The 17,853-nt window shown below is 39.8% G+C and overlaps 1 protein-coding gene across 8 annotated transcripts in view; it reads left to right on the top strand.

The window, feature by feature from the left end:
• Positions 1-17,853, top strand: part of LOC119490194 (transcriptional enhancer factor TEF-5-like) — a 38,905-nt gene that overhangs the window by 17,810 nt on the left and 3,242 nt on the right. Inside the window, exons 4-13 of one of the 8 annotated variants that reach the window (XM_037773430.1) lie at positions 8,238-8,302; positions 9,769-9,831; positions 13,219-13,230; positions 14,194-14,319; positions 14,441-14,481; positions 14,664-14,720; positions 15,168-15,232; positions 15,325-15,473; positions 16,803-16,976; positions 17,659-17,802. In XM_037773430.1, coding sequence (XP_037629358.1) covers positions 8,238-8,302; positions 9,769-9,831; positions 13,219-13,230; positions 14,194-14,319; positions 14,441-14,481; positions 14,664-14,720; positions 15,168-15,232; positions 15,325-15,473; positions 16,803-16,976; positions 17,659-17,802 — 896 coding nt within the window. Of the gene's footprint in view, positions 1-8,237; positions 8,303-9,768; positions 9,832-9,978; positions 10,042-13,218; positions 13,231-14,193; positions 14,320-14,440; positions 14,482-14,663; positions 14,721-15,167; positions 15,233-15,324; positions 15,474-16,802; positions 16,977-17,658; positions 17,803-17,853 lie in introns of all 8 variants that reach the window. The other 7 variants (XM_037773438.1, XM_037773444.1, XM_037773451.1 and 4 more) reach the window with 7 other exon arrangements.

The raw sequence follows: 17,853 nt of genomic DNA on the forward strand, positions 1-17,853 counted from the left end.
GTTGAAGATTTTAAGCATCCATATGGTTTCAGAATAGTTATGCTGTTTCCTGCAGCGTGTTCATTAAATCGCAGGTGTTTGAGCCTTTAATGTCCTGAAAAGCTCCAGATGGATGTGTTGGCAAGTCCTCTGGTAGAATCACTGACATCCAGGTCAGGCCAGGTAGGGAATTGAACGCATTTGTCTTTCATTATTTTGATCCCGCTTTCCCATTCCTTATGTTTGAGACAGAGCATGCTCTCCTTATTAGATTGTACATTTGGAATTTTGCTGAGCAGCAACAAATGTTGATTGACAGGAATCGTGCTGCCTTTTTCCTGTTCCACATGCCGTTGTCCTCAACAAACCTCTCTGGTTTTGGGAAATTATGTTATTTTCACCATCGTATTTTAACTCCCCTCAAGCTCTGCTTTGTAAGACTTTTTCCTGCCCTTTAATTATTGTCCAGCGTGTCTCAAAAACTTGCAATTGATTCCGGCTTCAGAGCGACCATAAAAACCATCAATCATCGCCCCACCAAAAGTCTCGGTCGGGTTGTTTATTTTAGAAGCATTAGTGTTTGTTCTTAAAGCACTTCTTTTTGGGGTGGCTTTTCCTTGACGTCAGATGGGATTCTTTTGGCGTGATTCACCCGAGATGGAATCTCATCCTCTCGTTCGTCGGGCAGATTTGGATATCCAAGGCCGAGCACATACCTGAGATAACTCGGCCACTGTTTCAGCTTCTGTTGATCCCGTCTTAAGGAGCCACAGTAGTGCTGAAACAAGTAGCAGACTGATTAATTATCAACAGATTCTGATTCATTAATCATTTAAGGCATTCAACAAGCAAAAATGCAAAACATTTGCGGATTCTATCTTTACAAATATGATGATTTGGTTACTTGAGTATTTGTGGACTGTTGGTAAGACAAAACAAGACATTTTATAACATTACCTTGAGCTCAAGGATCGGCATTTTTCACTATTTTCTGACATTTTATAGACTTAAATTATTATTACTAAAATTACAATTAATTAATTAACTGTAAAATTAATTGACAGATTAATATATAATGACAAAAACAGACTAAACTAATGATACCATGTTCAGTCTGTTTACAGGAAGCATTTCTGATGTGATTCAATAATGAATGCAGTCATTGTTAATTACAATTTAATGTAATTAAACTAATCAAATGTTCATTTTGAGGAGCATATGCTTAAAAATAACTAATAATAAATAATAATTTAATTTGTGTACAGACCCTAAGCACAAATCACTGCAGGCATCTCTAAATTTACCTAAATAACTCTTGGGCCTGTTTAGCAGTGCAGTGTTGTGTCCCCGGCTCCATACATTTGTCATGAGAATGTCAACAAAGAGGCCGGCCGCGCTCAAACCTGCTCCCTTAGCAACAAACTGTCAGGACCCCTCTCAGAGGCCCGTTTTTTTCTAGAGCACTAAACACCCTCTCCATTTACAATAAGTCATCTGAGGCTCTGCTGGCAGAGCCCAGGCATGCCCCAGAAGAAGCCGGCTCACAAGGTGATTACCTCAGACATCTAAAAGCTGCCCTGACGTGAGGTTAGGGGAATGTTAACGATTGCACTGTGTAATACTGTCTACCTTGCAGTCTCAAGCTCTCAGTGGCCTCTAAAAGAAGGCAAGTCATCCCTCCCATTGGGAACTCCACTTTTTCTGCCAGGATCTTTTTTTTTTTTTTGCATTTGGTGGGAAACTTTTTGCAAATTTCCATTAGCAATGATGACTACTTTAAACATCTGTGTTCTTTGCTCTACAAACCTGTCTAGACTTCCCAGAAGTATTGCCCGATCGTGTACGTAGCTCAGAGGTGACAAAGAGTTCAAAGAAGCTCTTAATTTTAATAAATCACACATGTTGTTAGTCACTCAAGAACATGGACAAACAGACACAATGCGACAGAGGAGCAGCAAAAAGCCGTGGTGGCGTGGCGCATGCCGTTGGAAATAATGAGATTCAGATTGCGGTGGTGATGTTGTTGCGTTGTGTCTGAAAGGCTCAATAAAGAAGCTAAACTCTAGTTTGTGTGATCTGTCACTGTATGTTGAACCTTTTTCATAAAATGTGCATTATGATACTTTTATCTTTTTAAAAGTGTCAAATCTACCACAACTCTCAGGAATTATTCCTGATACTAGCACAATATTTTTCCACCTATTTTGATACCACTCTCAAACATAAGGCTACAGCCAGCAGCCGGTCAGCTTAGCTTAGTTTATCTTAGTTTATCTTAGCATAAAGACTGGAAACAGAGGGAAACAAAGTTTTAATGCTAACTTAGTTCATTGCGAACAAAGTAACAAGTAATATTAAGTGATAAAGGTCCAGGTTTATTGAGGCATATCAAATTTGAAAACAATAGGCATATTAAAAAAATACTATAATAGGAAAGATTATCAAGAGTCCGTCAGCCCTCCTGAATATTATTAACCCTTGTGCCTCACTGACATTTTTTGGCTTTTTAACTTTTTGATAATTTTAGTTGTGTTAATGCATATGGCATGCAGTTTGGCAAGGTTGTGAGTTGTTTTTTTTTTCAAATTTTGGAAGTTCAACCTCAGCTCCTATATACTGTATATATATATATATATATATATATATATATATATATATATATATACCAGGTGAGATTATTTAATCTAATATTGCACAAAAAATAAAAATGCATCAATATCAATGTTGTTGCTAATCACTGACATATACCAGACTGAAAAAAATAAAAATAAAAATTACACCTAGCATTTACTGTACAGAAAATAATTAATTTTTCTGTGTTTTTTTTTTTTCTGTGTTTGTTTTTGTTTGGGTTTTTTTCATAAAAAAACAACAGTGACATCATGTAAACTGGCATGTAAAGTGTTCAAATTCTGAAAATGTATGAATATTTGGTAGTTATGATCAGGACTGAAGTTGGTTAAAAGATTTAACTCTGTGAAAGTGGAAAATAATGGTAATATATAATATTTGTATGGCAGTATTTGTCCTCTAAGGACATCAGAGAAACTTTTTTTAAAGTGAGGCACAAGTGTTAAATATCAATAACAGTTTCATGATCACCTCAATGTCAGCTGAACGTAAAGTTTGCACACTTAGCACCATAGCACGTTCACGCAGTTACACAGTGACGTTGGACAGTGGCAGGCTAGCTGTTTCCCTCTGTTTACAGTCTTTATGCTAAGCTAAGCTAACCAGCTGCTGGCTGTCGCCTTATATTTAACAGACGGATGTGAGAGTGGTATAAAGTTTCTCATCCAACTCTCTGCAAGAAAAACAAAACTTAAATACTTCCCAAAATGTCAAAACCTTTGATCCCTTTGATTTTCATTCAGAAAGTAATTAATACACACTGTCAAAAAAATCCAAAGAATAGTTTGGCTCAGAGGCATTCGGTCTTCGTGGAATTGAATAGTTGGCGCATTTTTCCAACCTGAGTTCAGAGGAAGTGTCTTCAGAAGATGTGTGTGTGTGTCATGAAAAATGTCGTTTGTCTTGTTTTGCTTCGGGGCTGTACTGACATGTTGTTCCCCTGCGTTTTCTGGCCTCGACAGGTATGTCAAACCCCAAGCACACACACACACCCACCTTTCTCTCTATCAGCCCTGCAGCTGTCACTACTGCAAAGCACTCTGGGTACAACAAAAGAGAAAGATTTCAGTGCTAGGTGGAGGCTTATGTCTGTTTTGACCTTTTTTGAAGGCCACGTTAGGAATCAGCAGCAGGTTCGGTGCGTGTGTGAAGTTGTGAGGTTAGATGTGTGTGGAGGTATAAGAGAGGGGGCTGCTGAGCCGCTCTGTAATGATGACTGAGCAGGCCTTCCCTGTCAGCCCCCTCGCTGAGATGTTAGGAATGTTTTCAGTCATGGCTGAGCAGTATGTTAGCAATTTCGGATTACCTCAATGTTATGAGAAGGGAGGAGTGGAGAGAATATGGGTGGAGAAAAGGGTTCAGGAGAGAGACAGAGCCGGAGGGAGCGAGGAGGGAGAGGGGTGGAGGGGTGAGGAGAGAGATTACCTTTTTGCTCACTATCTTATAGCGTGGAAGTGGAAAATTCCAGCGGTCATGTAGTAAAAGAAAAAAGATAGGCGTGTCCTGTCGGGGAAGAGGTTAAGAATGGCAGCCTGCAGCGATCTGAGCGGGTGTTGAGCAATCAGCAGGGGGAATCAGAAGCAGCTCAGTAAAAGAGAGGCAGAGAGATGGAAAGACAGCGATTGTTGGGGGGGAAGTAAGAGGCAGAGGACAAGTGAGGCCGTCCGTGAATGCGATTGTACGATTGTGTGTCTGTTTGTATGCACCTGTCATGTTCCCCCACCCCACTCCCCCGCTGCATGGAGCGGCCTTTTCACCCACCGTCTCTCTGACCTCCACCGTGTCAAGTCTGAGCAGATCTCGGCTGCCACGGCTGCAGCTGCCATTGACAACACAGAGATCTATATTCTGTCTGTTGGGGTTGGAGAGAGCAATGTGTCAAAAACATGATGGATTAATATAACCAGTCCTACTGGGTCACTGCTCTCAGAAATCCAGGCGTAAAATGTGCATGTGCATGTGCATGTGCACACCATGCAGCTGCAGCTTTGAAGTCCTGACTTTTTAAATTTATTATATGTAGGGCTGTACCGAATGTCATTTTTTTTTTTACATTTGAAGCTTCCAATGTCCGCCGTCATATTTCATGACAACACCCAAAAAAAAAATTCTTCATGAATAAAGTGATTCATTAGATTAAATGAATCTTTTATTAAATCAACCTTCTTTGATGAATATAACTCGTCAGTGCCTCCCTTTGTGTTGCAAGCAAGGGATCGAAACGTTTTTTTGACCCCAGTGAAAATGTGTGTGTTTTTGAAAGGCTAAACGCCAACAAATGCAGAATATATCATTAGATGTAATTATTTCTAAAAATTCACAACATCTTTTAATCTTTTCTTTTTTCAATAAATTTTGACTTTTGGACTTTACAACAATCTGAAGCTATTAGAAATGTTTGGATCACACGAGTCGGTAACAATCCGACACAGCCACCACTGGAATTTAATTTTATAAATAGTGAAACACTAATAATATTAGTGTAGCCTGATCTTTATCTGCAACCGTGCAGAAATACCAGGTTAAAACACAATGAATAGACATGCAAAAGAAATGTCATAAAAAGCTGCCCAGCATTTGAATGTTGATTTAGAATTTGAATGTCAACGTTATGAATGAAGCTTTGAACTATTTGTTAATTGAGGTGAATCACATCCAGCTACAGGTTTTGTTTTTTGAAAGCATTTACTCCTGATTTTCGTGATCCAGAGCCTGTTGAGTCAGATGTGTTCAGCAGTTGTTTTTGTGCCTTGGGAATGGGGTTGAACACGGGTCTCCTGAGTGATTATGTTTCCCCTCAAAATGTGTTGTATGCTACATTCTTTAAAATGTGATGCAAGCGTGTGAAGTGGAGGATGAGGGATTTGAGAGTATAATCCTTTACTTTCGCCCTGCGACCAACTATTCTTTTTCGTGATTGGTGCATTTAGAGATGTAACAGTTGATAAAAATCAAGGCTCTGTTCAATATGTCTCAGTGGTATCATGATCCAATTTATTTTTCCATTGAGGAGAAAAAAAAGTATAGTGCATGAGAATGTGTCTTACAGTTTCATTTCCAAACCGATTTCACATTCAACTTTATAAAAGTTTATTTGAAACTTTGAAATCAAACACTGGAGCTATTTGTCCGACCCGCTTCAAAGCGAACTCCCTGCAGCAAACTGAATATCACATAAAACAATGTCATTTAAAATATCACAAAACCAACCAGATGTTGTGGAAAAACGGGAGATATATCCTCTCAGCTCGCAACCACAAAGCTGCACTGTTCAACATGATGAACTAAACACATTTCTGATTCACCACACAGTATAATTTCTGTACTCAACACTGTTATAAAGCAGGTTACAAAAAAATGTATATGGTCTGCTATTTTAAAAATCATTTCCATGGTATTGTGGATAAGAGATTTAGTTTGGTTTTACTGAACGTCAGCTTGGAGAGTCCTGAATGTCTGCAGTGAATTTACAGTTTGACCAACCGCACCGAGCATCCACAACGGTTCCAATGATATCTTCCGAGAAAGTATTCCTCATTTTTTCGTACGTTTTCCTACAAAATGTCCAACAATATGTGAAGCACTTGTCAATTTCTGCTCCAGTCTTTTAAAAAATAATCATCTGTCTTCAGAGGAAACATAGTTAGGTTTAGGCAACAAAACTACTTAGTCAGGTTTAGGAAAAGATCATGGTTTGGTTTAAAATAACTTTGAAAGTGGCGTTACTTGAATACGGGAGTTACGTGACAAATAAATCAACGTGGACTTTTGGTTTCACACGGGGTACGAACACCTCCCCCACCCATCCACCCCGACCTCCTCCCTACGCAGCGTTTGTCCCTCTCTATACTTCCTGGTTCACAGTTACATGGATTACTTACAAACTGATTTTGTGTGATATATACAAATTACAGTGCACTATTTTTGTAGGTATAGCTATGAAGGATGTATGAACAGTCTGTACTGAGTCCACCTCAGTCAAACTTTAGTTCATACTACAGTACTTTGCAACGAGATATCTGTGAAATTCATAGCAGAGCTCTGTGGTCGGGACGATGTAATGTTTTTCCCCCCTCTGCTCCTCGGCTGAAGAGATTGAGAGTGACAGTTGCGCGGGGGTCGAGCTGGCATTGTTCTTTCTCTGCCATCCTCTGCCGGGACGGTCGGCAGCAGGTGCTGCTGTCCGTTGAGTGCAGGGTCACACGGTGGTGTTGTTTTGGGAAAAGGGGGCTGCTTCGCTGCCAGGTGGCAGTTGTTGGCAGAGACAGTTATGGCTTTGTGTTTCCTCCAAGAGTTACAGCATCAGCTGCCCCCTTTTGCCCCTCTAACCGGCGACCCCCTACCCCCAACCTAATGGCCCTCACCCCGGCTCTAACCCCTGTTCCTCCCAGAGCTGGAAGTGCATGTGTGTGTTCGCCCGAGCTCCGGCTGTGTTCGCAGGCCCGGGCCAATCAGACTGGCTAGCACAGATGTGACAGGCGTAGAGGAATGCGAGGAATGCGGAGGCGCTAGAGCGGGCGTGTCCATCCTTGGCCTGGGGCAGAGGAGGGGGACGGGCTAGCTGAGTATCGGCAGACAGTTCAGCTCTGCTCTGCTGGCCGACCGCCGGCCTGACTGGTTGGAGAGTACGGTGAGTGCTGCGACGAGCCTGCTGGAGGTGGTCTGCAGTACTTTTATGGTAATTGCACTAACCAGGGCCTTCTGGAGGCCAAGTGCTAAAGAGTGTGTGAAAAAAGCAGGCCTTGTTTCTCCTGTCATTATGTGTCTGGATACTCTAAAGACTTTTTAAACTTCCTAGACACACAGTCTATCGTGTGTGATTAAGACGGCACATCTTGACCAGTTTTTGTTGGTGTAAATCTCTGTCAGCAAGTTTAGAAGAGTTTAGGTCATTATTCATAATGATACGGCGGCTCAACCTCTCCCTTTGGCCCAATTTTCAGCCACAGAAACCCAACAAACGTGACTTGGCAAAGACAAGAGGTGAAAAACACTGATGGACTGATTTCCCCCTCGAGACAACATAATAATGCTTGGTGCACTTCTTATACACCAAAGATGATTTTCGCTCAATCCCGTGGCTGCACTTTGCTGAAAAGGCAGCGCTTGTTAAATCTCGTGCACGGCATTGAAGGTAAAGAGGACCATGAAAGCCCAGAATAGAACCTGGTTCTCTGCACAACCTGTTTGTGCAGAATGTCGAGAGTAGATGTTATGTCATGAAAGACACGGTTCTGTTTTCTAAGCTGTCTCTATAATTAGGCCACGGGGCCACGTGAGCAGACAATAAGTAGGTGTGAAACGAGCTAATGAAAACTTTGGGTTAAAACAAAAGAATCAACCTTTTAATACCGGTCTTATTTCAAAGAAGAAACCGAGATTTAAATATGATCTCTTATAGGAAACAGAGGTGTTATTATGGCCTGTGACCTGTGACAAAAGTGTGTTTGCCCCGGGGTCTGAGGAGCTCTGGGAAAGGTCACACTGCTCTGAGATGTATTTATTCAAGGTGAGACAAGAGTGCCACCTTCTGTCCATTTGAGGGTATTATCGCTAATGTACAAATGTTATATCTTCTGTCATGTCATGTTTTTGTTTGTGACCTTTCTTTCTGTTTTGTGTTTCAGGTCGCAATGAATTGATAGCAAGGTACATCAAGCTGAGGACGGGCAAAACCCGCACAAGAAAACAGGTAAACACGTTTTGATGTTTGGATCAGAATAATCATGCATGTGTTTTAGTTTTAGTTACTGACGTTAGTTAAAGACATAACAGATAGCTATTAATAACTAACTATTAATTACTGCAACAACTGTTTCATAAAAGGTCCTGATGTCATGTTTACAAAAAAGTGGATTACTTTTATTTTCAGGATAAGTATTATATGTATTTCTTATCGTCAACAAACCCCATGAAAAGACCAAAACCAACAATGTGATAATCCATCTTTCAATAGACTATTTTCAGCTGCGGATTAATACACATTTTTTTTATTTATTATTTAATAAATTATGTAATTTATTATGTAATTTATTATTATTTATAATTTTTTATTATTATTACTTTGTTGTAATTTTTGAGCAATCTCTGGCACAGTAATTTCCATCGGGATTGATAAAGTTCTGTTTTATCTAGGGCTGTCCTAGATAACCAACCAACGAAACTTTAGTCGACTAACACTCATACGATTTTGTTGACTAATCGATTAGTTGATTTAATCACACAATCACACAAATGCACCACTTTAATGCCTGTGTTTACCAGAGATGTGCTCATAAGTTTCTTGGAAATTAGTCATTCAGCATCTTAGATGACTAAGAACAAAAGGACCGATTAGTTGACTCATCAACTAAGAGGGGGCGGAGAGGGCTGCCCTAATCTTATCTTATTTTATCTTATGCTCTAGAGAGTATTCATGGCAGCAGGTCGGTGTATGTGGGATTGATTCAAAATAGACTACAGTGCTTGAAACATGGCACCCAGTGTGGCTCATTGAAGTGTTTTTGGACAATCAGGCTTTGGTTACACACCAGACAATAGGGGTCAGCAAAACCGCTTAGTTAGGAAAAACGTCATGGTTGGGCCTAAAATAACTACGTCAACTAAATTAAGTACAATATGTACGGAAACAACGTAAGATAAGTACGGAAAACACAAATGTCACTAAAAAACATGTGACTAATATAACTTACAAAACAAAACAAAACACCGGTCTCCTGGTTGAAAGTCCTGTGTTTGTTGGACCCATCCACCTCCCCTCCCACCCGTCATAAGCTGTCTTTCTCACTTTTTATTCTACGTCAGTAACTCTGACTGAGGGTAGCATATTCACGTGGATGCGTTTACATTGCACTCAGTACAGACTACATGGCGTACAAATGACATGCGCAAAGCACCGGCATTATTATTACAAGCTTTTGCCTGGTGCATTATCATGTCATTTATACGCTTTTACATCAGTCATCAGTTCATTGATGGTTTTGATCTTTTCATGGGGTTTGTTGGTAATAAGAAGATTATCGTCAGCATTATTTTCTTTTATTGTTTGCATGAAATATGTACGACTGTGTATGTTATCCCTGTAAGTATGTGTGCACGTGCATGCATCTGAGTGCATGTTGTTTTTATGCTCAAAAAACCTGTTTCACACCCCTTTAGGTGTCTAGTCACATACAGGTGTTAGCGCGGAAGAAAGTTCGTGAATACCAGGCGGGTATAAAGGTAGGTGCCACCAAGCTGCCTCGCGGCAAACACTGACTGGGCGTCTCTTTCCTCTTTGGTTACGGCTTCTCTCTCTCTTCTTTCCCTTGTCTTTTCTCTCCCTGTCACCTTTTCCTCTTCCCTCCTCTCGGCTATTCTTCTGTGCAGGTTTCTAGCCACTTGCAGGTTCTCGCCCGGAGAAAATCTCGCGAGATCCAGTCAAAGCTAAAGGTATGCGCTTCACCGCGGGCTCGGCGGGGCTGGTAAAGGCTTGGCTTTGCACTAACCAACATATATGCATATTATTAGTTCTTATTAGTTATTAGTAGGCTAGTTCCTAGCTAGATAAGTGAATGCAAGCTTGGCAAGTAAAATACACTTTGTAATGATAAATCAGATGATATAATTCCACAGTCCTGCTTCTGTACCATGCATGCGGTGCACAAACATACAAAGCTTTTTAACTAATACTGTAGGTCAGAGCTGCATTAACTGTAAGACTAATCCCATCACTCAGTAGTGAAAGTATAGTTTCTGCTTTAAAAGAATGCTACACAAGCTGGTATGATGAGCCTAGTGAATGTTTAGCATTTAGCTGCATGTTGCTCCAGCTCTGTATCTGTCCTCTGTGCCAGCCATGCCTCTGCAGCAGACTGTACTTCTCTAAGACTTCTTCCTTCCCTAAAAACTCTCTCTACTTTGAAACCTTTAGTTCTTTTAATGTCTCTGTGTGTGATGTGTTTTGTAAAACTGAACATTCAAAAAAACATTAATCTTCACCTGATGACTCCTTTTGACTTTAACTTGTAGTTCTTTAAATCCCTCTGGTGTCTCTTCATGCTTTTACATTGTTTTTGTTTCACATATACATGATGCAGACTTGTGTAAATACAGAAGACACTGTGGCATTCTGTAATGGTGCTAACTTCAACTTAAATTAACCCCTTTATGCAGACTAATCCTGCATCCGCAAGTGACATATTTTGTTTTAAATGAAACCGTAAAAAGATGAATTATCCATTTCTTCTTCAGTGGTGTCAGATGTAGTTCAGTTCACCCAGCAGTGGCTCCTTACTTCCTTACAGCACATAAACGTTGGCCTTGAGATGTGATTGTGTATTCCTTATTTTTCATGCGTTTTGCTAGGAATGTCCAGCAACATGTGTCAATCTTTGCACGTTACACGCATACGGTCTTTTTAAAACAAGAAAAGTTTCACAGGAAACAACTTGGTTAGGTTTAGGCAACAAAACTACTTATAGTGCTTTCAAATGGAACTTGTGAGCTTGTGTTTACAACATGGGAAGTCGTGTCCACAATATGCTTGGCATTCAAGTGGTTTAGTCGTGAGAACGTTACTGTCAGAGTCTAGAAACAACAGAGGCTAACAATTTATCAAGCTAGCAAGTGGGTAACATAATGCAGGAAATGCAAAGGCACAATGACAGAGGAAATAAAAATAGTCAGTTGGGAATATCAACATTTACCTCAGACATATTGTAAAATTACGAAGAATTACAATATACGACTAAAATTGCAATATATTAACTTATTATGCACTGAAAAATGTAATTCCTTGGCCTCCGCCATTTCTGACAACGTCAACAAACACGTCACAACTCGTAAACTCAGAGCTTTCAGAAACATTACACTTACAAGGTCGTGAATACCCCAAAAGGGAGGCGTTCATATGGACTCTTATTGTGAACACGGTAAACACGACCCCATTTGAAGGCACCATTAGTTAGGTTTAGGAAAAGATCGTGGTTTGGGTTAACATAACTACAGAAGAGGCATAACTTAAATACGGAAGTTACATGACAAATAAATCAGCATTAACTTCTGGTTTAACACGGGGTACGAACAACGTGCAACATCCTGCCTACCTGGCATTTGTCACTCTTTGTACTTCTTGGTTCAAGATTACGTGGAATAAATATAAAATAATTTTGTAGGATATATACGAATTACAGTGCATTACTTTCCATATGTATAGCTACGAACGGTCTGGAGAACAGCCTGTTCAAAAATGTTAAAATGAACTTCTTTTTCCAAACACATTTTCTTCATGTTGTCGTTTTGTTGGGGTCAGCATATCTAAACCACACATTTGATTGGCACTCTTTGTCTTCCATACTTTGTGGAAAGTGTGCTCTAAAAATGAACCAACAGGCAGCAGTTTTATAAAATCGGGTTTTAGGTTTTTCATGACTTGTTATGTGTCCTGTGTGGTGACTTTAATCCTCTCTTTTTGAAGGGTCTGTAATGTTCTCTTCTCTTCTTTCTGGGATGACTTTTTTGTATTTTGTCTCCTTCACACAACACAACATATTTGAGTTGACACATTTTAATAGCAAAATGAATATGAAAAACTATTATATTACTTGTTAAACCCATTCACAAATGCATTTTTTTAATTCAAGCTGTTTACTCAACATGTGTTTTAGTTTAGTCATTTGTTTTTTATGCTTCGTGAGTTCACCTTAGTTGGATGATAGTATTGGCAGCACTTGAAGGAATTTTCAATGTTGTTCTTCTTTTTATCTTTTTTCCCTGTAGCTTTTAAATATTGAACATCCACTAATAAAGTGTGCATGCACTTTTGGCCACACCAACGCCTTGTTCAAGTGTGTATCAAGCCATTAGGAAGTTAAGCCAAAGTAGTTTATTTGCCAAAGAAAAACACTCAAGCAACAAACTAGTTTCCTCTTTTGAGTTCAGATGGCTTACAAAGAGCAAAGAGGACGTTGTAGCATCAGCTGAACAAACAGGAAGTTAAAGTGTGACTGCTAAAATGGCCAAACACTGTAGTAGCAGCTGTACATTTGACATAATACACTGAAGGCTATAGCTGCAATAAACCTCTGAGAATTTAACTTTTTACTATTTGCATCATGTTTTTTCTCTGTTGGTCTTCTAGTGTGGGAAACTTCCAGTGTTTTTAAAGCGCTCCCTAATTATACTGTACAGATTTTTATTGGGAATTTACTGAAAGAATATCCAACACTTCCTTACATTTTGCTTTAAAGCCTTCATACATTATTTTTATGATGATTATATGAATTACTGTGTATTATTTCAACCATTTATTTCTGTCCAATGAAATTAAATAAAATACAACAAGAATTTACATTACTTAATGCATTGTAAAGGTTTTGGCAAAATTTCTTTACCCAATACCTTTTAAAATATTGTAATTATTCTGATAATTCCTCAGTCCCTACTGAACCACGTAACCTCTAAACCAGTGCAAATGTATGTTATGTATGTTATATATGTTATATGTACTACATTATAAAAACACAAAAGAGGCAAACCTGATTTATGTCAACCAAAACTTCGTTGATTAATCTTAACACATCATTTAGGACTGCACCGTACTAATGGTTTTTCTCTTTTTTGATTCAGGCGATGAATTTGGTAAGTTACTCCAACTTGTGCAATATGCTTCCCTCCTCCCCTTTGTTTGGCAGCACCAGTGCACTGTCCCCTTCCTATGGCCCTCTGCTGGCATGGCGTCCCCGCCCCCCATTACTATCCTGTAATGAAGCAATGCTTAGGAAGAGGCCACGCTTTGAACACAGTACTGCTGCGCATCCTGCCTGATGTAGTGTAATCCCCTCAGCCTCTGCCCAAACAGCCAAAAAGTCTTGCTTGCTTTGCATTAAGGTGTCGCTCTTTGATTCGGGGTCTCGCCATCTCTCCTTTAATTGCAAAGCTTAATTAGCTAAAGTGCATTCTTTTGCAAAAAAAAAAAAAAAAAAAGGATGCATTTTAAAGTTAGTTTAGTGTATTCAAATTAAAGCTTTGATGTGTTTGTAAATCATGAAACATGGGTTAATGATTTTTTGGGCTTTGTATATCTTTTGTATTTCACTGACATAGTGCCACTTTCATCCGCACAGCAGTGATTTCATTTGTTGGTGTACACTGTTCGATGCAACACAAATGCAAATCTGCATTTCAAACCGATGCACTCTCTTGATCCTCTTCTTCCTGTGGTGATCCTGGTAACATTCAATGTGTCTTGTGACCCAAGCTTACTGTAAATACCAGTGCGGCTTCATCCTCTCCGTTCTATTCTCTGCTTCAGTCTGTCAAGCTGCCCTTTCAAAAAAAAAATTAAGTTTTGTCAATAATAAGTGTTTTTATTGACTGTTAAGCTAAACTCATGTCAAGTTTTATGATAAACCTTTTATAAGCTATCCTCAAAATGATTAAACATTCATGTCAGAATTCAGGTGTTGTAATTATTTATCAAACAGACGCAAATAAATACAGTGTATTGAAGAAATCTACAGTATGCACTACACTCTAACACTAACACACACGCTCGGTTATAGTGCCACCTTGTGGTTGACTCCCGTTATTCCTCTGTTTCAGGATCAAGCGTCTAAAGACAAAGCCCTGCAGAACATGGCAGCGCTGTCGTCTGCACAGATCGTCTCCCCGAGTATGATAAAGAATCACCTTCCACCACTGCCTCCTGCCGCCTACCAACCACCCAGAGTTAGCCCAACACTCATTTTCTCACACATAAACACATTTTGTTGTATTTTTCAGTCACTGGATTTTATCTGAAAAAGAAAAATCCTACAAAAGCAATTAAAAATGTTTTCTTCCTCTCTAGTTCTGGCCTTCTATCCCAGGACAGCCTGGACCCTCTCAGGAGTAAGTAGACCCGAGATGTTTGTGAGGTGACATCAGGGCGTATTTTTGTTTCTGAAGAGAGAGATTGGTGCTAGAGATGAGTAAAAGTACATTAAAGAGTGACTGAGTCAGCGCTGGGGTTAGGTGTAATATCAGGTGGGTACTGCAGGGCATGTTTAACGGATCACATTTTTGCACACCAGGCTGGTTCTAGATCTCAACCCGGGAAGGAATCATGGGCTTGGCCGCACCAGCCATGCGTAAGTTCCCCCTAGCCGAGGTCCAGCTGTGAGCACAAAGCAGAACTAACTCTTCTTCTACACTCTATTGTACTGTATGTTTCCTGCACTGATAAATAAAACCATCATCAGGCAAATTAACTGCTTCAAATTGATTGGGAATAAAAGAAATAGGGGAGATAAATCCTCATAGTGTTCGATGTTTTGCGTTCACTGAAAAGAGCACTAAAATCAATTTTCTTCAGTAAACGCACAATTAATTGATGCTGTTTTGCATCGTTAAGAAGCAATGAAGCAGGTGGACTTACGCCTAGCTGGTGCAACAACACACACTTACACTTTGACACTAACAGATTTTCACAATGAAAAAAATATTTATCAGAAATACAAATATAGACGGACTCATGTGCCGTAGACATCCGTGACTGACTAGCTCATTGTCTCACTGTACCATTCATTGTCTTTCAGTATCAAACCTTTTGCACAGCCCCCATACCCAAGCCTATCAGGTCCTTTACCACAATCCATACCAAGTAAGTATCAAGAAAAAATCTGTGCAAATTTTTCAAAAATGAAACCAAAGAAAATGACTGCTTAATAAATGTATGTGTTTCTGTGTGTGTTGTGTACCATCCAGGTTATGAGCCTTTGGCGCCTCCTCCTCCTCCATCTGCAACTGCAGTGCCAGTGTGGCAGGACCGGACCATCGCCTCCTCTAAGCTGCGGATGCTGGAGTACTCGGCCTTCATGGAGGTCCAGAGAGACCCAGACAACGTGAGTGAAAATGTACAATAAGGCTTCCCACATGCAGACATGGACGGATTAGAGAATGGGCCTAGCAGGGTTAGGCACAGGGCCTGAGGGGCCAGAGCCTCGGTTTGAAGTGACTGTTAAGACTTCCTGTTGGAAAGTCACAGAGCTCATTTAAAAGCAGGGATGTCCTGATCATGTTTGTTGCGCCTGATCATGAACAGAGTTTTTTAATATTGAGTCTCTGCCAATCAAATCCAATATTTGTTTTTACAGCTGCACAACATGCGGAGGCTACATTAACATTTCATTAAAATACAATGAAATTCATAATTTAAATTTGAATAAAGTGCTGCAGGAATGAGTCCTAAAACCCAGAAATGAGTCAGCATTTTAGCACTTCCTGTTCCCTCGTCTGGAAGTCAGTTGTTTTTTTGAATGTTTTTTTAGCCTGAAATAAGCTGTGCATTGCAATACCCATAATATCATACAATTTAGTGTGCCAAAAAAAGATTTAGTATGTCCCAATACATAGTATGTCAAATGCAGTAAGCCAAAAATACCAGGATGTCCTGCTACATCCGGCCGCATTTTGCAGTATGCATGCCACGGTACACATTACACATGCCATGCTTTTACGGCTATTCTGACCCACAATCCTGAGCAAGAAATGTTATGATGAAGTAGTATGTCCCAATTGTATGCAACAGTACGTACTTTGTAAGGGCAGCTGCAGTAGGTACTACAAATAAAAAGGAAAAAGTATGTGATTTGGAATGTACCCAATGTCTGTGGTTAACACAAGCTTAAGAGATTTTAACGTTTTGTTCTACAACATAAAATATGCCAGTAAATATCTCACTTTGTTACGTGTCTTAAAAAAGGTGGTTGAACCAGAAAGTAGAACCAGCATCTCAGGCTTTCTTTGATTGTGTCCTATCGTATTTTATATAGTGCACTGTAATAATAAGTATGATATCTGTGCAGAGGAGAGTCAGTGTGGATCTACTGTGGCAGGAAGCTTTGGACACGAGTCAGACAGCCTCTCTTTATCTCTTGATCGCATGAACTAAATACTGACATTCAGGTGCAGTTTTTGGCAACAAAACATGCAATTTTTGTAATGGACAGCATCTCTGACCCCGTCTGGATTGTCTTGAAGTGGTCAAACTATATCTGGTACCTAATGTACAACAAAACCTAAAAACAACAGCATATTTGAGAGGGGTTTGGTAGACACCCTCCTCTTTCCTTATTCTCAAAAGTACACAGAGTGTCATAATAAGTTCTGCAGCTGATGTTCTTGAGGTTAACCCTGTCCTCTCTCCTCTCTTCTGTCTCTGTCCACTGCAGTACAGCAAACACCTGTTTGTCCACATTGGACAGACCAACCCCTCCTACAGCGACCCGCTCCTCGAGGCCGTGGACATCCGGCAGATCTACGACAAGTTCCCGGAGAAGAAAGGCGGGCTCAAAGAGCTATATGAGAAAGGCCCTCAGAATGCTTTCTTCCTAGTCAAATTCTGGGTGGGTTGTTATTTCTATATCACCGTATCATCTATCAGTGGTTTAGTTAGTTATTGTGCATTTGTCTTTCACTTTGTCTGGTTCATGCCTAACATTACCCCAATAACGAGAAGTGGGAAATCTTTATGTTCAACCTTTTAACTCAGTGGGAGGCAATAATAATGCCAACACCCAAACCCATCTTTAAATACACATAACTGACTGTGAAAATGATTTTAAAATTTTAATTTAATTGTATTTTACTGACAAAATCCCATTACATTACTAATGCTTTTTCTAATAGTTACTTCTTTGTGCACTGATAGGCATACATCAATATTTTCAACCTACAATAAGACCATTTCAGATACTTCCCACTTTCAGAGTGACACAAGTGGCAGCAAAGATTGCAAACCACTTCCTTTTCTAATGACACAGTGAAATATATTATCTTAAGATTACAGAAGGTACAGAAGGTATTTCACAATGGATTGCTTCATCATGTACATTTCTCTTTATGTTACTAAACTGGGTCTGCACAAATTAAAAAAATATAGTCTCAAGAAGTTTGTCACAAACCACCATTGAAAGACCTTAACATGTTTTCTTGCAACCTCACAATCCATGTGCTATGAGGAAATTTAAGTTACATCCAATTATGTGATCATCATCACCAATCTGATTAAATGTTTGCCCTCTGCAGGCGGACCTGAACAGCAGCGGCATGCAGGACGGCCCCGGCTCTTTCTACGGTGTCAGCAGCCAGTACAGCAGCCTGGAGAACATGACGATCACTGTTTCAACCAAAGTCTGCTCGTTTGGCAAGCAGGTTGTAGAGAAAGTAGAGGTAAGAGCGTGCATTTATTCTGTATTCTCCTCTCAAACAACTCATATACAG

Source organism: Sebastes umbrosus, chromosome 1 (genome assembly GCF_015220745.1).
Source record: "Sebastes umbrosus isolate fSebUmb1 chromosome 1, fSebUmb1.pri, whole genome shotgun sequence".
Lineage (NCBI taxonomy): Eukaryota > Metazoa > Chordata > Actinopteri > Perciformes > Sebastidae > Sebastes > Sebastes umbrosus.